Raw genomic sequence first — 25,925 nt, 5'->3', positions numbered from 1 at the left:
ATTACATAACCATTTGCTGTTCTTAAATCCTGTATAAAATGATATACAACTTTGCCATTCTGATATAACTTTGGCTTTTTGTTTGGAAGAATAGGAGTATTAAATTCTGAGAAGCAATGTATTATGATCCCTTGTTGAATTATGGATTCAATGATTGGTCTTATATCCTCAATTGCTTCTTTAGTCAAGGGATATTGAGATACACAAGAAACTGGTCCTTCTTTAGTCTTCACCTTGACTGGAGTAGCTGATTTCAATAGACCTACATCTGTGGAAGTCTTCGAACAAAGATCTTCAGCGATATCCTCAGTTATTGGATAGATTGCATCTAAATCACCCTCTATACTGACTGAATCTAAGAATAGCAATAGAAAAAGCTTTCAAAAATTCTTCTGGTAGATGTAATGAGATATCACCAGTATTATTCATTGGATTTTTGCCCTTAGTTTACATAATAATCTCTCCCTAAAAGATTCATTGGACAGTCTAGAATATAAAGAAATGCATGTTCCACAGATAATGGACCTAAAGTAATAATTTTTGGTTGTAATTTTACTATTCTCTGTGGTTTACCAGTAGTATCTATTACTTCCAGTGTACCCAAAACTCTACAATTCTTAGGAACACTTTTCAAAACTGATTTACTGGCTCCAATATCAACCAGAAGGTCACAAATATGATCTCCAATAGTTACAGACACATATAGTTCTGTACTATTTAGTGGTTGGAATGTTTCCAACACTGGTGCTAACATAGTAAAATCAGTACAAAACTCAGACATTTCCTGTCCATCTAAATTTATATCTGCTTGAATTTCATGATATTCCTAGGATTTCACATCATTAACACCATCATCAGCTTTTTTCACTACTCTAATTAGTCTTTATAAGCTCTACCTTGGTATCATTGTTCTCATTTACAGTCACTTTATCTTCATCCAATTTACATTCTGCATAATTTTCCATTATTTCACAATCATTAGAATTTCCAACTAATTTTACACCATAATTTTCTTTTTCCTCACAATTATTAATACTAAATACATTATCTTTTCTTTTAACCACATTATTTATAAATTAATTATCCTTATCTCCATTACATTCAATTCCACTTTATTCCAATCCATTTCCCCTTGATTTTTCAAATACTTGAGAGCTCCGGCTCCACCTTCATAATGAACATGCCCCATTTGTTCTGATCATCCTTATGTCCACTAACCACTTGGCTGTACTTGGGTCTCACTCCTGATTTTACTCACTCTTGCATTGTGTTCAAATCAGGTGCTTGAGCTCCCTGACACCATGAATTTTGGCAATTATTACTATTTCATCTCTGATAACTATTGTTATTCCATCCATTATAATATTGTCTATTATATCCATTATTCTGATTAAATTGCCTAAAAAACTGCCCTCTGAATCTACATTCCTTCACAAAATGTCCTAGTCAATTACATAAGCAATATCTTGGAGGTCCAGATCTCCTTTCCCTTGACCTGTACTGGTTGTTTGTCTGCACAAATCTAAGTGCTGTTACTGCTTTTATTTCATTTATCCCTGCTTTATTTTCAACATCCCTTACTTTTTTCTCAAGTCCTCAATTACTGTATCCCTCTCTTCATATCAATTGTCATTATCCATGCATAAATAAGCTGCTTTTCTCTTTAATTCTTCCAAACCCATCTCTTCCCAATCTGGGCAGTTATTCTTTTTTTTTTAAGTGCTAAAAAGTTTGTAAATATTTAATAATTTAGTTCATGTTATTTTTAATTTTTTACATTATTTTATTTGTTCATTTCCAAACTGGGCAATTATTCTTAATTTTTTTTTTATCTTGGGACAGACATTTTTTTTTAACAAATAGTCTCTTGATGTGGGCAATTGTGTCATCTGCTAACACATCAAGTCCTAATATTAATTCAGCAGCATCTGTTATTCTTTTTAGAAAATTGGTTGCTGATTCATTCTGTGTCTGCTTTATGCGCTCAAATTTGAAATAACTATTTTGGCATTTAGAATGCCTTTTCATTACATGAAAGATTGACCTTCCAGCCTGTTTCATCTGTCTATAATCAGGGGATGAATTCATATCTGTTCCTTCACAATCCTGTGGCCATGGGGTCAAGGATGGATTATTTCTGGTTTCTTCTATGAATTGGTTCCTCTCTTTCTTGGTTAGTAATTCCTTCATCAGTAAGAAAAAATCAGCACAGTCAGAGTCAAAGATCTCTATAGCGCTCTGAAATTCCTTTACCACTTCATTAGGTTCATCTGAAAAGCACAGAGTTCTACATCTGATAGCTTCTAAATCCTCAGGAGTAAGTAACTTATATGTTTTAACTTTATATATCTCATCCTGTGTGACTACTGGTATATCTCTTAGAGGGAACATTCCACATTCTCCATTTCTAATCTGGACATTTTCTTAATATTTCTTTATCTATAGCATTATCCTTTAAATCACTAAAATACCATTATTTAAAATCATTCTCTCCTTCATACATAGTTCCATTATATCAATTTTATCTTTCATTATCATTATCATTTGCTTCATTTCCGAATCTTTTGTCATCCATTGAATAATTGCCCTTAATTTATAACCAACACCAAAAAAACAAGAATCTGCATTCATACAACACAATTAAACATAAGCATATTAAGGGTACATAAGCCAAAACAGTTCTTACAGTCAATGACATTACTGGTTCCATTCATTCATAACCCAAGATAATATAACAGCAATGAGAGAATGAAGTAGAAATCCCATTAGGGATAATCAAGAAACAATCCCAGAAAAAATACAAAATAGCATTTGCCATATCTCCTGACAAGATGCTTAAAGTACATAGGAAGCTGTTATAAAGCACAGGATACATGTTATTAGTATGCACTTTGATTAGCAATTACAATCACCAAATAAGAAAAAAATGTCCTCCTAACACATGTGCTTTTTGGCCTTTAGTCTATTTAATAATTTAAACCTCCCTTTGTGTCAATCAAGAGTCAGAGTTCTGTGTACCAGGACCTTGGAGAGCAACCAGGTTCTGGGAAGGACAATGGAATGTTGCAAGGTGCCCTAACTGTCAACTGTTATAAACAACTCCAATTTGCTCTGGCCTAGGCTAATTCCTGTGTATTCGCCCTACTGAATCACCAACTGAAAGAGGTCAGTTAAATAAGGATTCAAAACTATAAATATATATAAAAATAACAGGTATATTAAATTAAAGGAAGAAGGGAAAGGGGTTCAAGGAATCACTAACTTTAATCACAAATCAGAGATTAAACTTTATAACTTCCTCTATAATTATTCTAAACTAACTCCTTAAGTTATTAATTAATATTAGGGAGGGTTTGGTAAGGGCAAAAACAAGGCCAAAATAGATCTCACACAACTGGAATCCTTCTTTGTGTCAAGCAGCAGTCTCAGTAGGAAGTCACCAGCAGCTCTGCTGAACATCCACTACTCAGCAGCAGCAGAGATAAACAGAGTCTCTAGAAAGCCCACAGGAGAGGGAATCACTGGCTCTCTGGGTCCACCCCAGAATAACCAAACTGAAAACCCTCTGGGCTCTCTTCTGACTGTTAGGGGAAAGCAATTGTCTCTGTTCCCTAATGTTCTGGAATTCCTCTTGCTCTCCAGAACTTCCTGGTTTGTCTTGCATGACTTCCTGGTTTTCAGGATTTACTGTTCCTGGTAAAATGCCTTACAACCCTTCAAGTGTTCTTACCAGAGCTTTCAGGCAGTTTTGCTACTGCTATTTCAAGCAGTCAATCTGTCTCCCACTTTGGCCACAACCAGACTCCACTCTCCTTGGAGTTGAATAGACACTCCCCTCCCCCAGTCCCTCAGCAACCACATCCACTGGTGTTCTCCTTCCTCCTGCCTCCTCTCCTACTGCAAAACCTCAGGACAAAACAGGTGTCCAGTCCATAATACTTGGCTCCCAAAGTTCCCCCATTCTCTACCAGTGAGGCTTGAGTTCTTGCCCTCAGGACAATGGTGTCCACTACTTCAATCCCCAGCTGTGGCCCAGCAAAGTTCACTGAAGGGGAGACCTCAGCAGACACAATTGCTCCCAGGGCCCTCTCCAGACTTCCTAGACAATCTTGGTCATGTTGAAAGCTCTGAAGCTTTTTAAATAAAGTACCAATCCTACCCTCAGGGCTTACCTTGTTGATTTCACTGTATTTGCCCTGGTCCTGCCTCCAAACCTATATCTCTGGGGCTGTGGCCAGAGAAGTCAGAAACCTTCTTCCCTAGTTTTCTCAGGCTCTTCGGCTTCACTTCAGACTCCTTGTTGCTTTTTGCTGCTTTTAGCCTTAAATCTGTGAAGTTATTTTTGGTTGTTTGTGGAAGGTATTATGAGGGTGAGAAAGCTTCACACTGTAATATACCATCTTCCCACCAACTCTATCTATATTGTTTTTATTTGGTTCTGGGGATTTTTTCTTAGGATGCTTATTTTATGGTCTGTTCATTTTTTTTCTAAAATATGGTTATTTAAATACTTTATTTCCTCTTCCATTGTTTTGGAAATTTAGGGTTTTTCAAATATTCATCTTTTTGACTTAGATTGTCAGTTTTACCGATATATAATTGGAGAAAATAAATCCTAATTGTTTTAATTTCATCTTAATTGATATTGCATTTACCCTTTTAATTTACATGTAGGCATTTTGATTCCATTTTTCCTTATTTTTAAATCAAATTTAAAAAGATTTATCTATTTTAGTATGTTTTCATAAAATGGCTCCAAGTTTTACTTAGTTCAAATTTTTTAAAACTTCAGTTTTATTAATTTTTCCTGTGATTTTCAGAATTTCTTTTTGGCATTTACTTGGGATTTTTCTTTTTTTTCTTTGTTTTCTTTTTTTTAATTGCATGCCCAATTCATTCATCTTCCCTTTCTGTCATTTACTGATTTATAAGTATAAAGATATAATTTTTCTCCTAAGTACCACTTTGGCTACATTTCACAAAATTTCATATATTGTATCATTGCTATAAGTATATTCAATAAAATTATTAATTGTTTCTATATTTGTTTCCTTTGACCCAGTCATTCTTTAGGACAACTTTTTTTTTATTTCCAAATATTTTTTAGTCTTTTTTCTGTATATCTTTTTTGAGTGTGATTTTTATAGCATTATGATCTTAAAGGTGTTCATTTAATATTTCTTCTTTTCTATATTTTATTGTGAGACTTTTTGCTCCTATTATATGGTCAATTTTTGTGAAGGTACCATATTTTGCTGAGTAAAAGGAATATTCCTTTGTATTCTCATTCAGTTTTCTCCAGAGGTCTAGCTAATCTAAAGTTTGTAGAATTCTATTCACCTCCTTAATTTCTCTCTTGCTCATATGGTTTTTCAATTAATTTTTGATTCATGTTTTTATTCATGTTTGATTCTAGAGTCTTTAACTGAATATTAATTTTTATTTAATTATGGTCTGGAAGGGGGGTTATTTAATATTTCTGCTTTTTTGCATTTGTTTATGAGATTTTTATATCTTAATACATGCTCAATTTATGTGAAGGTGCCATATACTGCATAGATAACAGTATGCCTTTTTCTATTCCCATACAATTTCTCTTTAGATTTATCATATTTAACTTTTCCAATAGTCTATTCTTCTCCTTAACTTGTTATTTTATGATTAGATTTAGCTCTGAAAGGAGGAAGTAGATTCTGCACTACTATAGGTTTACTATTTATTTCCTCCTGTAATTTAAATTTTCCTCTAAGGGTTTGGATGCTATACCATTTGGTGCATATAAATTCGATATTAATATTACTTCATTACCTATGGTACCTATTTGATATTTTCCTCAATTACATGAAAAACATATTTTACTCTTATTTATTTTTCAAATTTGAGCCAAATTCTCATCCTTTCTTCATCCCTTCACTCCCCTTTCCATGAAATAGCAAGTAATCTGATATAGATTTTACATATCTGATAGCATAAATCATCTTTCCATATTAGTCATTTTGTGAAAGAGAACTCAAACAAATGTGAAGAAATAAAATGAAATATAGACTATTTCAACCTACTTTCAAATTCCAACAGTTATTTTAGAGGCAGATGCCATTATTCATCATGAGCCCTAAGGATTGTCTTGAATCAATGTATGGCTAAGAACAGCTAAGTCATTCACAAATGTTCATAATAAAATACTGCCAATTCTGTAGAAAATGTTCTCTTGCTTATGCTTACTTCAATTTTTGTCAATTCATGTTGGCCTTTCCAGGATTTTATGAAATTAATCTGCTCCTTATTTCTTATAGCACAGTAGTTTTTCATTACAATCACATGGCACAACTTTTTCAGCCATTCCCCAGTTGAAGGACATCCCCTCAGATTCCAATTTTTTGCCTCCACAAGAAGAACTGCTCTAAATAGTTATATAGAAACAAGTCCTTTCCCTTTTTTCAAAACTTCTTCGGAATATAGACTAAGAGATGCTGTTGCTAGATCAAAATATATTATGCAGTTAATCTACTCCATTGATCTATTGCTTAATTTCTTAACTATTGCATAATTGTTTTGATGATAAGAACCTTTTCAAAAGAGTTGTCTACCTTCTTTCATTGATTCCCTTGATAATCTTGATAATGATAATCATTTTCTATTATGTTGATTTGAGAAATACATAAGCAATTTGCATTTTTTCAATTGTATAGATCTGACATTATTTTTGTGAAGTATTTTACAATTGTATCCATATGATATCTATATTTGCCTTGGCAGGTAGACACTCAAGTATTATCTATTGTCTACATTGAACTTAATATGGAATTAATCTTTCTATGTCTTATTGCCTAAAAAACTAAATGAAATAATTTACAACTTTTTTTCTTGAATGATTGCAATCAGTTTTTCTTGGTTTTTTTGTCAGTAATGCTAGCTCTTTTGGCATCCAGAACATTGTCTTCCAAGACCACCTCCCCTTTAATGTAGTAGTTGCTAAATTTTCTGTGATACTGGTTATGGCTCTATAATATTTGAAAGATTTTTCTCTGGCAGCTTGAAATAGTTTCTTCTTGCTTTGACAGCTCAGGAATTTGGCTAAAATATACTGGATAGATTTCATTTTGAGAGATCTTTGAGGTGGTGATTATGGGTTCTTTCAGCTCTAATATTACCCTCTGCTTCTAGAATATCAGGATAGTTTTCCATATAGTTTCTTGAAATATGATGTCTAAGACCTTTGGCAATTGTTATAAGAGGAATTTTGGGGAAAGGAAAGGTTTGAGGAAGGGACCACATAATTTTATAAACAGTTTATTAAATAAAAGGGAAGGGAAGGGCAAGGGATGGAAATCTAATTTACAATTACCTACCTGAATATTAACTAAGATTTCCTAATCTAACCAAATCTAACTACTAAAGGGTAATAACTTTAAGAGGGATTTGGTGAAGGGAAACCAATCCAGAGCCCTAGAGATTTTCTCACACACAAGGGTCCAGCCACCAGCTCAGAGGGATGACACTTTTCTAGGCAGGATGCAACAACTGAAAGCAGGCAGTAAATCCAAACAACCAAAGGGAAGAAACAAACTGATTTTGGTTCCACCCCAAAATCAGTTAGATCTATCTTGTGAGCAAGAGAGATGCAACTTCTCCTTTCAATGGAGTCCAGTCAAAACTGACACACCAACTGATTTTCCCAGTAACAGTCTCTGTATTCAGTCCCTGCTCCTGGGAGAGTTCTTAGAGGAATCTTGACCTTACAACCTCTCATGCATCTAGCTTTGCAAAATCTCTTTACTACATAATGCATGTCAAGTAGTCTGATAATTCTTCTAGTAGTGATATTGCTGACTCCTTGTAACTATTTTAACATCATTTTCTTCTTCTGAGTTTGGGTCTGGATCCTAACTTTCACTATAGTAACATTTTATGAACATGTTCTTTTTTGTTGTTTGCTTATTTTTCTGGCTGTTTTTTATTTTAAAAAAGTGTAACTATCTTTAGTTTGTGATATTAATAAGTATTCATTTCAACTCTTCACATCATGCCCTCTTTATTTAGTAAAAATAGGGAAAACCTTGTAGCAAACAAATATATGTTTGCCAATCATTAGACATAAAAATGCATGTCCGTTTTGTATCTTAAATCTATCATTACATTCAAAGGTTGGATAAAAATTTTTTCATTGGTCCTCTGGAATTGTGGCTGGCCATTACATTGATAAAGGTCCTTAAGTCTTTCAAAATTCTTTGCCTCCAAAATTTTTTTGCTATTGTATGAATTTTTCTCCTGGTTCAGTTCACTTCACTCTGTATCCATTTATACAGGTTTCAGTGTAATCCTTGCTTTCACATTTTCATAAAGCACAATGGTTTTCCATTACATTCATATGCTATAATTTGCATTGACACCCCCCAAATGTGAGGTACTCCTTTTATTTTTAGCACTTTACCACTACAAAAAGCACCACTATAAATATGTTGGAACATGTTGGTCTTTTTCCTCTTTAGCGCATAAACTTTAGTACTGATTTCACTTGGTCAAAAGGAATGCCTAGTTTGGTAACTTCTGGGGAATAATTGAAATTACTATCCAGAATAGTTATATGAATAACAGCTCCACTAATAAAGTGTTAATGTATCTATTTTATTTTAGACCTTCCCATATTATATTTTGATCAGTTTGCTTCTCTACAGGATATAAAGTATAATGTCAGAGTTGCTGGAATTTGCATTTATTTAATTCTTAATAATTTGGAACATTTTAAAAATGTTTCTTTTCATATATTTTAACATTCTTTTTTAAGTTTTGAATTTTAAATTCTTTCCTTCCCACTTCATCATCAAAAGCAAGGAATTTTATAGCTTATGCATACCTAGTCATGCAAAACATTTCCTTTTTGGCCATGTTGTAGAAAAAAAAAACCCTTAAAAAAACAAAACATGCTTCAATCTATATTCATACTCCACTGATTTTTTCCACTAAAGGTGGATAGAATTTTCCATCATTATTCCTTCAGAATTCAATGAAAATAATAAGTAAATCATTCACAGTTGATCATTGTACAATATTATTGTTACTACTTTGTACAGTGTTCTACTGGTTCTGTTTAATTCACTTTTCATCGGTTTGTATAAAACTTCCCATGTTTTTTTTTTTTCTGAAAGTATCTTACATGTCATTTTTTATAATGCAAAAGCATTCCATCACTATCATATATAACAACTTGTTCAGATTTTCACCAATTGAAGGGCATTCAATTTCAAATTCTTCACTAGCACAAAAGTTAATATTTATATATATATATATAGTGGTAGTCTCTCGGTGATCGAGTATGACTATTGTCTTTGGGCAGTTTCATCTGGTAGTCTCTCAGTGATCGAGTATGACTATTGTCTTTGGGCAGTTTCATCTACGGTGTACCCTCATGTGGCTTTGGAGTCCAAAGGCTGAGGCGCAGAGTTTGTGACACATGGGACATGGGACGCCAGTTGTTATGGGAGGTGAGGTTGTGGCCTGGTGTCGGCGTTCACGCACAGCGGCAAGACGTTGACGTCGCTCATCTTCAAAGGTGATGGAGGCATGGTTAATATGGGTTCGCCAGCTGCTTCTGTCAGAGGCAGCGAGTTCTAGTTGCTTTGGTGTCATGCCAGCCCACTTCAAGTTGGACTTTAGCTGATCCTTGAATCTTTTCTTTGGTCGGCCTTGTTTCCTGAGTCCAGCTGACAGTTCACCGTAGAATACCTGTCTTGGTATTCGCTGTGGGTCCATGCGGATGATGTGTCCAGACCATAGTAGCTGGGTTTTGAGGACCATGACTTTGATGCTGGTGGAGCTGGCTCTGTCGAGGACTTCCTGGTTGGTGATTCTGTCCTGCCATCAGATCCTCATAATTTACTGGAGGGAGCATTGGTGGAATTGCTCCAGCTGTTTCATGTGCTTCCGGTACAGTGTCCATGTCTCACAACGGTACAGGAGCGAGCTGAGGACCACTGCGTTATACACTTTGAGCTTTGTCGCAGTGCTTATACCCCTGTGTTGGAGGACTTTGCAGCGCAGCCGCCCAAGTGCCTGGCTGGCCTTTTGGATCCTGGCATTAATCTCGTGGTCTAGGGACCCGTCGTTGGCGATGATGCTGCCCAGGTACTTGAAAGTGCTGACGTTAGAAAGCTGCGTGCTGTCGATTGTAATGCACGGCTGGTTCGTTGGCCTCCCTGGTGCAGGTTGGAACAGCACCTCTGTTTTGCTGAGACTGATAGTCAGGCCAAACAGTTTTGTTGCGGAGGAGAACCTGTCCACAATGGTTTGGAGATGATTTTCTTGGTGGGCCATGAGAGCACAGCCATCTGCAAAGAGAGCTTCCAGGATGAGTCTCTCTGTTGTCTTTGTGTTTGCAGTCAGGCGGCGAAGGTCGAATAGTGAGCCATCCAGTCGGTATTTGATATAGACACCCAGGTCTAGATCCATCACAGCATGTCGTAATACTTGGGTGAAAAATAGGTTGAATAATACCGGAGTGAGGACACAGCCTTGTTTCATGGCATTGGAGATGTTGAAGCGATGGGAAGTCTCTCCACCAGATAGGACTTCCCCTGTCATGTTGACATGAAAGAGTTGGATCAGTTTGACAAATTTTGCTGGGCAACCGAGCTTGCTGAGGATCACCCACAATGTGTCCCAGTTCACTCTGTCGAACGCCTTTGTCAGGCCTGTGAAGACAATGTAGAGACTCAGGTTTTGCTCAAGGCATTTTTTCTGCATTTGCCTCACCATGAAGACCATGTCGATGGTGCTGTGCTCTGGTCAGAAGCCACATTGTGATTCAGGCAGGTTCTGTTCTGTAACAGATGACAGGAGTCTGTTGAGTATAACACGGGCGAGGATCTTTCCAGCAGTGAAGAGTAGAGAGATGCCTCTGTAGTTGTCACAGGCTGCTTATGCGCCTTTGTTCTTGTATAGGGCTACGATGGAGGTATCTCTGAATTCTGGGGGTATGTCTTCCTCTTCCCATATGCTGGTCAGCACTATGTGGAATGCCTGGAGCTCCTTTCCATTTAAGGCCTTGTACACCTCGGTTGGGATCCCATCTTTACCGGGTGCCTTGCCTGCACTCATTGGTTTAATGGCTTTTTGGACTTCCTCTTTTGAAGGAGGGACGTCATGTTGATCAATGGTGTGGTTTTGGGGGATCTGGTCAAGGGCGCTTTGGTCGACTGAAGAGGGTCGGTTGAGAAGCTGACTGAAGTGTTCTTTCCACCTGTTGCTGATGCCTTTTTTATCTTTTATGAAAGTGTCACCATCAGAGGATAGCAAGGGAGTGGTGGTGGGTTTTAATGGCCCATAGACAGTGTTGAGGGTACTGAAAAATTGTTTGTAGTTTTTCGTATCAGCAAACCGCTGGATTTTTTCTGCCTTTTTTTCCCACCATCAGTCTTGCATCTTCCTGATCTTACACTGCGCTGTGGCTTGGAAAGACTTGAATCTGTCCTTTTTAGGAGCAGAGTTTGGGTTATTTTGCCACTCCATAAAGGCTTTGTTCTTCTTGCTCAATAGGTCTTCAATAGCAGTGTTGTTCTCATCGAACCAGTCCTGGTGGTTGCGTTGTTTTGGGCCTAGGACTGCCTTTGATGTTTCCTTCACTGCGTCTCTGAACTGGTTCCATTTCTCGGTTGAGCTTCCAGTGAGTGGTCCCTTTGCAGACAGCTTGTCGTCCAGGCAGGACTGGAATGTTTGCAAATAAGATGGATCTCTAAGACGACTCACGTTGTAAAATGTGCGAACTGTCTGGGCATGTTTTGGATGGTGAGGCGCAATGCGCATTTGAAGAGTCGCTCTAACCAATTGGTGGTCTGTCCAGCATTCAGCTCCTCTCATGGCTCTGGTGATCTTTACATCCTGGATGTCTCACCGGCATACAATGATGTAGTCAATGAGATTCCACTGTTTTGATCTTGGGTGCATCCACGTTGTTTTATATTTGTTTGCCATTCTGAACACAGTGTTCGTGATAGTGAGTTAAAACTCTGAGAATTTGCTGAGTAGCAGGAGGCCGTTATTGTTCATTTTGACTACGCCATGTTTGCCAAGTACTTCTTTCCATCTTTCATGGTCCTGTCCAACGCGGGTGTTGAAGTCTCCCAGTAGTATCAGCTTGTCATTTGTGGGCTCTGAGTGCAGGAAGGCACTCAGGTCAGAGTAGAACTGCTCGATGGTCTCCTCTGTGCTGGTCAGTGTTGTGGCATATGCGCTGATGATTGTGGCATACCGGTCTTTGCTGAGAGGCAAATGGATCTTCATGAGCCTCTCGCTGATGCCCACAGGCAAGTCTGGCAGCTGTTTGAGCAAACTGGTCTTGATGGCCAGGCCAACACCGTGGATTCTGTCTTCATTTGAGGCTCTACCTTTCCAGAAGAAGGTGTATCCAGTGGTGGGTTCACTGAGTGATCCCTCTTCTGGTAAGTGTGTTTTGCTTAAGGCTGCGATATCGATGTTATATCGCTCCAGTTCTTTACCGATTAGAGCTGTTCTTCTCTCAGGTCTTGGGGTATTCTCTCTATCAAATAATGTCCTGATGTTCCATGCTCCTAGTAGGAGTTTCTTTGTATTTTTTCTTTGATTTCGACCGCTTAAAGGGATGACCCACCAGCTGTGGTGTGCTGACCAGGTGGTTGTAGGGCAGGCAATGTTTGGGACACGTTTTCTAGTCCCCTCCCTTGATTAGGGTGAGCAGTGCTGTCCTAGAGAGGGCTGCTCAGTCGCCCAGGATGCTGCCGAACGTCCCTGCTGCCCACAGGGCCGAGCGACCACTGGTCCATGGGAAGCCTACGTGCAGGAACATGACTACAACTGCCAGTGGTCACCTCCACCTGTTGTGTCGCCACTCCCCCATCACCACAGGTCTTGAAGAGGGTGGACAGGGTTAGGATAGATAAGTGTGCACAAAGATACTTATGCGTGAAAGAGATTTAAGTGGAAAAGCCGATGCACAGAGACAGTCCCACTCTCTCGGCGTTGGAATTCTGGGTCCATTGGCACGAAAAAAATTGTTATGTCTGGAGACTTCCTCAGCTGCATTGGATGACCATGCTGTCCTTTGTGCTCCAACATGCCCTAAGTACTCTACAGTGCTTTGCTGTGTTGCCCTCTCAGCCGCTGAACCTTCTTAATGGTGTCTTCCTTCTGTTCAGCCGAAGCAGTCTTCACATGCTGGGTGAGCAAAGCCCTGGTTCACCATGGGTCGACGACCCGATGGCTACCCTCACAAGGTTTGGCCGGCCTGTCGAAGCCGTTGCCCGGGGTGTGGCCGCTGCCACATGCTAGCAGCTACTGGGAGCCAGAAGTGAGAGCTGGGTGTCAGGTGGAGGTCAGAGGCTGGAGAGCTGCCCTAGGAGGGCACGACAAGCCCTCCATACCAGAGATACTACCCCTCCCTGAGCACCCCATACACCCCACAAATATATATATATATATATATATATATAATATTTATACATATAGGTCTTTTCTTTTGTATCTCTTTGAGATATAGACCTAATATTATTATTTCTTTGTCAAAGTACATGCACAGTTTTATAGCCTTTTGAGACAAGTTCTGATTGTTTTTCAGAATATTGAATCAGTTCAAAACTATACCAACTATGCATTAGTGTCTCAATTTTCCCAATCTCCAACATTTGTCATTTTCTTTTTTCTGTTATATTATCCAATCTGATAGGTGTGAGTTTTACCTCAGAGTTCTTTTTAATTTTTATTTGTGAAATTAATATTTATTTGGAACTTTTAAAATATGACTTCAGATAGACTTATTTGTCTGAAAGTGGACTTTTTATATTCTTTGATAATTGATTAATTATTTATACTTTTATAAATTTGACTCAGTTCTCTATATATTTGAGAAACAAGACCTTTATCAGAGAAACTTGTAAATTTTTCAGGTTTTGTGCTTTCCTCCTAATCTTGACTGCTTTGGTTTTGTCTATGAAAATACTATTAAATTTAATGTAATTGAAATTTTCCATCTTGTTTCTTATATTATTCTTTTATATGGTCATAAATTCTTCCCTTATCTATAGATTTACTCATAAACTATACCTGATTCCCTAACTTGATTAAGCTATCACCCCTTGTGAATAAATCGTATATCCATTTTGAACTTGATATACAGTGTGAAATCATAGTCTATACCTAGTTTCTGGCAAACTACTTTCTAGTTTTCCCAGAATTTTTTTTTTGGTCAAATAGTGACTCCTTATGCCAAAAGCTTAGATCTATTGTTTTATCAAACACTAAATTACTAAGTTCACTTACTAATGTGTTTAGCATGAGTATATAATCTATATTACTGATCCAGCATTCTATTTCTTAGCCAGTACCAGTTTGTTCTAATGATTACCACTTTGTAATACAATTTGAGATCTGGTACAGCTAAGCCAGTTTACTTCACATTTATTTTCATTTTTTCCCTTAATATATTTAATGTTTTAATTTTCCAAATTAATTTTGTTATTATTCTTTATAGTTCTATAAAATAATTCTTCCAAGCTGGTATGATTTAAGAAGAGGTATGGTCCCTGTTCTCCTGGCTTTTAGACTCTGGACCCAAGGTCAGGGGCCCTATTCTGACTGGGTCACATCCTCAGTATAGCCTTCATTGGACTATGCTCTACTTACTCCAGTGAGACAGACCTTTCCTGTCCAACTTCCAAGTTTTATTGGGTAGGAAAATGTTTCATTCTATCATTTTTTAGATTCTGCTGCTGCTGCAAAAAAGGTATTATTTTAACCTTGATTTCAGGTAAACTTAGGAGAACTCAGATGAATCTCTGCTTTTACTCTGCCATATGGGCGCTAACTTTCCACCATATTTCTTGATTTTGCAATTTATCTTTAAATTAAGCTCTGTATCTGATGTGTATCCTTAGAGAAGAGACACTGTCCTAAGCTGTGCACTTCTCTGTATAACTATTTTAGAGTTAATTCTGTGGCATTAGGTGTTTTCAGTGCTTACAAGATATTGTGATCCTTAGAGGGTTGATTATTTATGTCCTGATCTGGGTTCCAGTCTTTAATGAGAAAGGATCCCTAAAACCTAAGGATTGCAATCAATATTGCTCCTCAGAGTCTCTGCTATCTTGTTACAAAAAGTGATACTGTTCTTTCAGACACTTGTTCTCTTGACTAGAAGTGTTCCTCTTTTCCCTTGAACTGAGACCCAGGAATGGGTATAGACAATGGAGATGCCAAACAGCATCTAGTCTTGTGTCCAATGCTGGCACATGTTCCCCTGTAATCTCTTTTGACAATTTGCTATATCCTGTTACTGACTCTCACATGAGAGCTCTAAAAGCTGTTGCCAATTCTTTTGTCATCAATAAGTTCCTTCATTGGTGTTGCATCCACCTGGGCTCTGGGCCAACCTTCACCCCTATGTAACAGACTTCTACTTCCAATTTCCCAGTAGTCTTGTGAACTAAGAATGTCTCATGCTGAGATTTTTTGCTCTCTGGCACTCTAGAATTCATTTGGGGGTATTATTTTAAAGTTTTTAGAAGAACTATGTTCTGTGCTTCTCCTACTTTTATTTTTCCTCACTCACCAGTCTTGAATAAAAACCTAGACTATCTAAGCTACTAAAACAGAGAAGACACAAATGGCATGCATATATTTGGTTAAAATGGTGGCACCATGCCAACCTTTCTATGAACTTATTTTGATTTTAAATTACCCATCTTAGGAGGCTAATTTCAAAATTTGTAAAAGAAAAAGAGGTTATAACCATTTTTCAAACAGGATGGTGTCTAGGGATTATAGAGTGAGCTTAAAAACCATCTAGTCCAAGCTTTTCATTGCTGAAATCAAGAGACTGAGGTCTATAGAGGCTGTAACTGTCCCAAGTCACCCAATATTGTGGTATACTAGGAATTTGAATCTAAGACCTCTGATCCCAATTGTTACTCTCTTTCCACTGTGGCAGGCTGCATCCTGCCCACAAATAGATATATCTCATCTGTGAGCAAGTCCTTATGCAAGGAACCACTTGAATTCCCATCACTGACCATCAAATCCTTGAAAAAAAAATACCTATGAAACCACCTTTAAAATGAAGTTGACACATTCAGCTTCAAAGAAATTCAGATTCTTCATAAAATTAATAACAGGATTCCAATCTCTTAATATCCTGAGTATGCAAAGCATGTGTCCATCATTTACATGCTGTTTCTTGTTTTAGATTTTACATCTCCATGGTTGTTGGTCATACACATTCATTTCACTCTACTGCTGACTATTCACTCTCCTATATTGTTAATGATGTGGGAGATATAATATTACAAATGCTTTAGATGAAAAGATAATTGGCCAAGTCCCGACATAGCATCATGGGATATCTAACCTATTAAATATTGTCATGCTCCTTCTGCTTTATTACATACCATCAATAAATCATTTTGACCTCTATGAAGTCCTGTTTATATTGTTACTGCAGAAACTTCCTTCAGATAATACATAAAAAGAAGAAAAATAACTTTTGTTAAATTTAATTATTAAGTCATGAGCACTCCAATTTCAACAGATATGTAAGTTCAGGACTTTGAGTATTACCTCCAACAGTACAGATTACAAGTGGTCTTTGTCTTTTTATTCTGCAAAATTTTGGTATATATTCTTCAAAAGATCTTCTACAGAATTATTTGGTTTATGTCTTCTAATTTTCAATGGACCACCAAAGATATTTGTCATACTTGTATCCCTAACTTTTGTAAAATGATTAGCTCACCACCTGATTTTTCTATCTTTTCCCCTACTATAATTATGGTCACAAGCTTAAAAATTGGATCTTGGGATCATTAAATGCACAGCACAACCTCCTACATACAATCTAACCTGCTATTTTGTTCTTAATCAATGGTAGTCCTAACTCATTGATTATCTTCAAGTTTTGGCCCAGATATATTTTAATTATGCATCAACTAAGTGAACTAACCATACAGTCTTGAACTTTAGAGTAATAGATATTTCTATTTTTTTCATTTAGTTTTTCCTCAGTTGTCAATCTTTCTGGAATATTTATGATTTTCATAAGGATGTCCCATTTTATGACATGATATTATAATTCCCAAATAGTAGTCTTTGATTCAAAAAATAATTTTTAAAATTCCTTTTTAAAATTCACTTTATAAAACTTTTAAGTTCTAAATTCTCTCCCATATTCAAGTGTTTCCCCTACCTATTGAGAGGAAAATAATATAACTAAATATTTGAAATCCAATGGTAGTATTTGGAAGACTTGACCTTCCACAGGGAATTTCACTACCATTTGGACCTTGCTTAGAATTATTTCTGTGCAAATGATAAGCGCCTTAGATGAATATATTAACCTGTCTTAATAATCAGAGTTTAGTGTAATAATAATCTTTTTGATGATTGCATTTATTGGGGAACCTTATATATAGAAGAAATATTCCTTTTTGAAGAAGACTCTTTCATAGTGCACTTTGTTCTGATTGGAGATAGAGAAGACCTTAGATGGCATTTCAACTAACCTCCTCATTTTATGAATGAGGAGGGAAAGGAGAACTTTAAGATCCCAAAATGCTGTTATGGAAAAGAGCAACTCACTATTCTACTGAGTCTGAATATGGACCTGCTTACATATAGCCTTTGCATTCAAATATTAAAAGAAGAATGCAAAAATTAGAGAGAATTTCAAGAAGAGTTTACAAATAATAGTGTTTCTTTTAAAAGAACAAAAAAGAACATGAACTAATTTTATTTTCAGATAAAATGATAAAAGAAAGATAAACTTGGTATATTTACATTGTTATTTTTTTAAGCTAAGACATACTGTGAACTAAAAAAACAGAAGTCACATAATGATATGCTCCATTAATAATTATCCTCATGACCTAATAACTATCATAATAACATTCAAATGGCCATATACTTCCATTGTGGAAAATGCTTTTTGTCATGTCCCAATTTTTTGAACCATTATCCAATAGTCAGCTCCATTTTTTTCTTCTTCAGGATGCCTTTGCTGATCATCTCAGTAAGAAGTAATTCCTCCATTTCCTGTAGTCTTACACAATTTACTTTCTACCAATTATATAATGAAACCACATAAAGCCTTGAATTTTAGACATATATGCATGCATGGGTGTGTGTGTGTGTGTGTGTGTGAGAGAGAGAGAGAGAGAGAGAGAGAGAGAGAGAGAGAGAGAGAGAGAGAGAGAGATTGAGATTTATCCTATTTTTCAAGCTTCTCAAGGTCAGGGTCAGTGTTGCACAACTTTATGTACTATATACAGTATATTAAATAATGCCTTGTATATGGTATATAATAAGTATTTATTGATTTTTAAATGAATAAATGAACATAAAGAGATCTCTTCTACTAGTTTGCAAGTCAGGCCACTTTTCTACATAGCTGTGGGAATTTCGATAATAATAAATTAACTTTAATTGTAGATGACTGCCATTTAAAAAATAATTCAAATCATATGTGCAGATATTCCAACATACCCTTTCTTATATATTTTTACTAACAGTGGAACTAAATTGGCTACTTCCAGTGGAGATACTACAGTGAAATTATGGGACCTGGTCAAAGGTGATTGCATTCTGACCCTGGGAGGACATAGTCATGCAGTCTGGTCCTGCACATGGCATTCCTGTGGAGATTTCGTGGCTTCTTCCTCATTGGATACAACTGGCAAAGTCTGGGATGTTAATAGGTAAGAGTCTTTCCAGTACTTTGGCTCCCTATAGAAACAAATGTATGTTATATTTGTATAATATTCTGTAGGACTAAATGACAGCTGAGAGTTCATTCACCAATCTTTTAGTATATAGTTTATATTGCTATGCCTTTGTATTTTGTTTTTAAGTCTTAATCATAATCACTTGAAAAAGAGGAAGTTGGTTTACTGAGTAGCTATTTTACTGCTTTTTAATCATGAAAGAAAAGAAACAAAGACTGATTTAAATGTTATTTTTATTAGTAAAATTGATCTTTGCCTATTTTCCAACCTAACTCATTTTCAGTTAACATCATTGAATAGGTATGAGAAGGGAAGACATAAAAACTGTTATTATGTCAGTATAGTTCAATTCTTCCTTTATTTATTATAAAACCAACACAAATATATGTCTTCCACTGAAATTTGCTTTTAAAAATCCAATTCCTTTCATGTTACTAATTGTAAATGAATTTCTTTAAGGAAGGAATTTTGGCGATTTAACTTTGTATGAAGTACACTTGGATGTTATATTTGACAATGCTTTGGGCAGCTCTTACCTATTTCTAAAATTAGTCTGCTATGTAAAATAGTTAAAGCTATGACAATGTCACTGGGTGCAGTCAAAAGATAGGAATAGTTACAAAGCTGCTAATTTGTCTAACTCAAAGAGCAGTAGATGTATGTCAGATGTAATTCAAAAAGAAGCTGCCAGTTCAGAAACCACTGAGGGCATAGAGGAAGCACAGTGAGAGAAATAGAGAAAGATGAAGAAAATGCAAAGGTTAGCAGGGAAGAGTCTTCAACATCCTGTATAAATGCAGTCTGGAAGTCAAGAGAATGATAAAACCAGAACCAGAAAAGGCCTGAGCCAGTGCTAGAGCTGGGTAAAAGTCAAGATCTAATTACCAAACATAGTTCAAGATCCAAATAGTCAAGCAGTTGAGGAAATTGCTTTGATAAAGGTTGGCCTGACTTTCTTTAGGGACAATAAACAATTGGCCATGATCAACTATAATTTAAAAGTCTCTTGATCCCAGTAATCTATTTGGGCATAATGGCAACATTCCCCATCTCCACTATTAGGAATGTTCAAGAGGTGAAGTAGGTAGGTGTAAGGTTTTGGAAGTTGAACTCCCTCTTTGAAAAAAAACTGCTGGGAAAATTGAAAAACAAGATGGCAGAAACTAGGAATAAATCAATCCCTCGCACCATATAATAAGATACAATCAAAATGGATACATGATTTAGAAATAAAGGGCAAAACAATAAACAAATTAGTAGAGCACAAAATAGTTTACCTGACAGACCTATGGATAAGAGAAGAATTTTGTCCAAACAAGATAAAGAGCATTATGAGATATATGGAAAATAAACTTTACTACTTTAAATAAAATGGGTTTTACACAAAACAATGGAACAATTATTAAAAGGGAAATAACAAATGGAAAAAATCTCCATAAAAATCGTCTCTGGCAAAGGCCTAATTTCCCAAATATTGAGAGAACTGAGTCAGATTTGTAAGAATACAAATGCATTCCCCATCTCACAGATTGTTAAAAGAAATTAAGTCAGTTCTCAGATGAAGAAATTAAAACTATCTTTAGTTATATAAAAAAATGCTCCAAATCACTGTTAATTAGAGAAATACAAGTTTTTAAAAAAAGTTGCAGTATGACCTCAGACCTATCAGACTGGCTAACATGACAAAAAAGGAAAATAATAAATGTTGAAGGGGATGTGGAAAAATTCGGGCACTTATACCCTCTTTTTGGAACTGAATTGTTACAACCATTCTAAAATGCAATTTGGAACCATACCTAAAGGGCAATAAAACTATGCATACCCTTTGACCCAATTATACCACTTCTAGGTTGTTATCACAAAGAGATTAAAGATGAGGAAAGGGGTCTACTTATACAAAAAAATTTATAGTGCCTCTTTTTGTGGTGGAATTGTTGTGGTGGTAAAGAGGTGCACCCCTGGGGTTTGGGAAGGATACCTTTATGCGAGAATGCAAGACCCCCAAAACTTAGCTTAAAAATAAAAAGAGAAATTTATTAATTTAGAAAGTAATGTTGAGAAGGTCCAGGAGGAACAAGTAGAACAGCAAGGTGGAAAGCTGCTCTCAGAACCCATCAATTCTGGTGATTTTATACTCTTAAAATAAATGCTGTGTCATGGTGTGGATGTGACTCTAGAGTGGTAGCCACTCAGGCATTCTGTGGGGGGGTTAATCATCTGACTGGGGTCTGCCTGGAGACATAGGAATGACCCTCATGAAGGATTCCTTAGTTTTAGGGGACAGATAAGATGTCTGAGATGTAGCCTGATAGAATTGAGGTGTAGTCTGGAGGTGCATCTCTTTGTCCATCTTAAATCTAAAGGAGGATCAAAGGAGAGCAATTATCTCAGGGTCCTATAGGGGTCATTGGATGTTTTTAGCCTAGGAGTCAGGAGGATGTAAGAAAGCAAAGGAATTTCCCTGATAATAGTTTGCCTGAGTTTTTGGGGGTACAATACCATGTCAGAAATGTCAGAGAAGTATTATTAAAAATTGCATTGATATGTAATTTTGGAAAAAAATGATTAAAGCAAAACAAAACAATACAAAAGTTGGGGGGAAGGTAGAGTAGAACTTAGTTCCTTAAGAGTATAACTAACAAAGATCTGTCATGAGGCTAAAAGGTTCCCATGTTTGATCTTCATAATTAACCTAATTTCTTCCTAGATCAAAAGATAATTGAGTTATTGATACTGAAGGCAATAATCCAGGATAATTTGAAAACAAAAAAAGGTTTTCCCATGTGAAATAGTGTAACATTTTTTAAACCCTTACCTTCTGTCTTAAAATTGATACTGAGTATAAGTTCCATGGAATCAAAGGTTAGGGTGTTTGACCAGGGTCACATAGCTAGGAAGTGTGTGAAGCCAGACTGGAATTTAGGACTGCTTATCTGCACACCTAGAACTCTATCCACTGAGCCACCTACCTGCCCTTTGTGTGTCATATTTTATTCCCCCCTCCCCCTGGAGATGGAGGATTCTTTTTTTTTTATTATTTTTTAACATTATTTTATTTGGTCATTTCCAAACATTATTCATTGGAGACAAAGATCATTTTCTTTTCCTCCCCCCCCCCCACCCCGCCACCTCTCCCATAGCTGATGCACAATTCCACTGGGTATCACATGTGTTCTTGATTCAAACCCATCTCCATGTTATTGGTATTTGTATTAGGGTGTTCATTTAGAGTCTCTCCTCAGTCATATCCCCTCAACCCCTGTGGTCAAGCAGTTGCTTTTCCTCGGTGTTTTTACTCCCACAATTTGTCCTCTGCTTGTGGATAGTGTTTTTTTCTCCTTGATCCCTGTGGATTGTTCAGGGACATTGCATTGACGCTAATGGAGAAGTCCATTACCTTCGATTGTACCACAGTGAATCAATCTCTGTATACAATGTTTTCCTGGTTCTCCTCCTTTCGCTCTGCATCACTTCCTGGAGATTGTTCCAGTCTCCATGGAATTCCTCCACTTTATTATTCCTTTGAGCACAGTAGTATTCCATCATCAACATATACCACAATTTTTTCATCCATTCACCTATTGAAGGGCATCCACTCATTTTCCAATTTTTGGCCACCACAAAGAGGGCAGCTATGAATATTCTTGTACAAGTCTTTTTCCTTATTATCTCTTTGGGGTACAAACCCAGCAGTGCTATGGCTGGATCAAAGGGCAGACAGTCTTTTATCGCCTTTTGGGCAGAGCTCCAAATTGCCCTCCAGAATGGTTGGATCAATTCACAACTCCACCAGCAATGAATTGTGTGTCATATTTTAGGGAAGATTTCTAACCTAAATGATTAATTTTTAAGTAAGCTTTTATACCTTAAAGGATAATTTTTTTGTATATGAAAAATTCATTCATGTAGAACATCTCTCCCTTATAATGATAGATAATAAAAATGTTTATTTATAATAGTGCTTTTTTCTGGAAGTTTTTATATCAAATAACAGTTCCTTCTGAAGTAGTGAATATCCTTTTTTGTCAGGAGACCCTTGGAGTTGTCCTGGATCTTTTCCTTCTTCATAATAGTTAATACATTCACAGTTGATCATTGGACTTTATTACTGATCTGTGTATAATGGTCTCCTGGTTCTACTCTATTTACTTTGCATTACTTCATAAAAGTCTTTCCAGGTTTTTTTTTTCTGGTCATCTTTTTTTATCATTTCTTATGGCATGATAGTATTCCATTAACATCATATACCACAGCTTGTTCAGGCATTCCCCAATTGATGGACATTCCTTCAGTTTCCAGTTCTTTGCCACCAGAAATAGTTCCTATTAATATTTTTGTAGAAATAAGTGGATTTTTTCCATGTCCTTCAGCTCTTTCTGATATAAATTTAGTAGTGATATTGCTTGGTGAAATGGTATATGCCTTTTGATGGGACTTTTGGCATGGTTCTAGATTACTTTCTAGAATCAGTTCATATCAGTTCATATTTCTACCAACAGTGTATTAGTATTCCAATTATTCGACACCCCCTACAATATGCATGTGTCCTTTTTTTTTTTCATTAGCCAGTCTGATGGGTATAAGGTGGTATCTCAGAGCTGTTTTAATCTTCATTTTTCCAAATAATAGATACTGGAACATATTTTCATGAGACAAAAATGATAGTTTAATTTATTCTTCTGAGAATTACCTGTTCATATCCTATAACCATTTGTCAATTGGAGAACCATCTCTATTCTTAAATCATGAAACTAGCCTAGCCCCCTTCTTTTGTAACCTAAGTATCAAACTTGATTCCGCTTTTTCTTAATTCCTCTGCTATATCTAATCAATTCCCAGGTCCTGTCATTTCCACCTCTATAACATGCCCATTTTCTCTTTTATATTGCCATTACTCTAGCCCTCATCCCATCATGCCCAGATTTTCCTATTTCAAGTCTCTCCACATTCTAGTCCATTATCTAAAATAAAATATAAAATCCCATGACTTTTAATGCTTGACCACTTTTTATCTTCCTATTCTTCTTAAACCCTGTCCCAAACCTCCCCACTGGCACACACACACACACACACACACACACACACACACACACACACACACACAAACATCCTTTTCCATCCAGAGGATCTCCTGACATTAAATATCTATGCTAGCTTTCTCCAGTGCCTAGAGCTCTCTCTTCTCATATCTGCCTCCTAGCTTCTATAGGTTCTCTCACCTAAAATCTAACTTGCAAGAAGTCTTTCCTGCCTTAATGCCTTCTTCTGTTTATTTTCTCCTCTGTATCTTGAATGTATGTCATTTGTGCAAAATCATCTGCATGTTGTCTACCCCTTTAAAGTATGAGCTTCTTCAGAGCAGAGACTGTCATCACACTGTAGGCATTTAATAAGTGCTAGGTAATTCCCCTTCTCAAGAAACTTCAGTGTTTTCCTGTTTCTTTGGGGGTGGAGAAGAGAGAAGAGAAACTCCTCTGGTATTTATAGCTCCTGAGAATTCCACTCCATTCTCTCTTCCCAAACTGATTTTTCATTCCTCTTGGACATGCACTCTATATACCAAACTAACTAGCCCATTTGATAGTTCCTCTGTCCCCTTCCCTTTGGATAGATAGACTGTTCTCCATCCCTGGAATGTTCTTCCCCTCTAGCTCCTCCTCCAATCCCTATCTCCCTAACACTTAAGTACAGCCTCATATAGTATGATCCTTCCAATCCTTAAAATGACTCTATATTTATTTTGCGCATATATATACATATGCACACTTATATACATATATTATTTGCATATATATTCTTTCCCTCCAGTTGAATGTAAGGTTTTGTACAATAGCAATACTTTCATGCCTGGTTTTATATTCCCAGTGCCAAATAAAATGCATAGCACAGTATTTATCATACAAGTTTTAAGAAAGATTTGTTTCATGGACTACACTGAAACTGTATAAGGTTTTCAGTAATCATTCAGTTTAAGAAAAATTTTAGGTCAGCTTACCTAATACAAAAATAGGCTGTTAAAACAGAATATTTTCATGTGCAAAAAATTCATTCAAAACACAGTTCTTCCTCTAACCATCACAAGCTCCCAGATTTGGCTTGACAATTATTTCTCCTGAAACAATTCCTATATCCTCTTCCTATTGGTGCCAAACAGATATGGATGCAGCAGACCAACTTTCTTCCTGATTGATGTCAAACACCCTGCAAACACTGAATTTGCCTTCAAAAGCCAAGAACTCACCGTCAGTGTCAAGGGCAGTGCATTGTCATTAAAAAGGAGAAATGCCAGTATTGACTGAGGGATTGATTTTTGCTAGACTAGATGTCAATATGTTTTTCAAAGTCATAGTCCAAGCATATTTTCAGTACTGGATTTCCTCTCAAAATTCTACTCTTGCTTTAGACCTCCAGTAGAGTTTTAAATCAGTGCTTTAGTTCAGATCTTAGTTTGAGTTCAAACGCATTGGGGCTTTGACTCGGGCTTCTCTTTGTGGATGCAGAGCTATAAAGCACTCCTAGCAGCTGCTCAATGCTCATTCTGCTATGAAGATGTCACAGAGCCCTTTACCAACATTAGATATACCAAGGGAAGTTCAGGGACAGGGAGAGTACAGATCAGATATCTCTTTTTCAGCCCTTACCTTCTTTTCGCCTCCTCATCTCCAGTCTCTTGATTAGCAGCCAGGATAGGACAGAACATCTTCATTATGCCAGAACTGGAACATTTCCTAGTGTGGAGCTCTGTGAAATACTACACAGCTAGACAAGCAGTATGAAATTACTGAAGAAATCAAAGATATGAATAGCCCATGGACCCTGGATCTGCAGCCATATTACTTAGTTACCGAATGCTTCAAAGAGAAGCATTTATAAAGTGCTTAGGCTTCCTGAATCTGGAGTGCTGTGGTTATTGATGAGTACTTTTGTAATATATTGTTTAGCTATCTCCTGAGGTCATTGCTTTATTGGAAATCAAGAGTGCCATATAATTCCTGAGAGCAATTACAACAGTCATTTAGACATGTGTGTATTGAATATGCAGGGTTGATAGAACTTGATCATTGTATCCTTGGCAGCATTCTATTTACTCAAATTAGAGTTTCAAAACTGAAGTTATGCTTTGTAATCTTGTTATTTATTTCAGATAATTCATTCAGATCTTGAAAATGAGCTTTAAGAAAACCTAGA

At 36.6% G+C, this 25,925-nt stretch overlaps 1 protein-coding gene across 4 annotated transcripts in view; it reads left to right on the top strand.

Annotated features, from left to right (window-relative positions):
* Positions 1 to 25,925, top strand: part of SPAG16 (sperm associated antigen 16) — a 1,430,359-nt gene that overhangs the window by 825,863 nt on the left and 578,571 nt on the right. For all 4 annotated transcript variants that reach the window (XM_007501789.3, XM_056807933.1, XM_016425102.2 and 1 more), the window contains one exon: positions 18,525 to 18,710. In XM_007501789.3, the coding sequence (XP_007501851.1) occupies positions 18,525 to 18,710 (186 nt within the window). The remainder of the gene's footprint in view (positions 1 to 18,524; positions 18,711 to 25,925) is intronic.

The sequence above is a fragment of the Monodelphis domestica genome, chromosome 8 (assembly GCF_027887165.1).
Source record: "Monodelphis domestica isolate mMonDom1 chromosome 8, mMonDom1.pri, whole genome shotgun sequence".
In the NCBI taxonomy this organism is placed as follows: domain Eukaryota; kingdom Metazoa; phylum Chordata; class Mammalia; order Didelphimorphia; family Didelphidae; genus Monodelphis; species Monodelphis domestica.
Note: the sequence above shows the minus strand (reverse complement) of the source record. Positions and strands in the feature narration are given on the sequence as shown.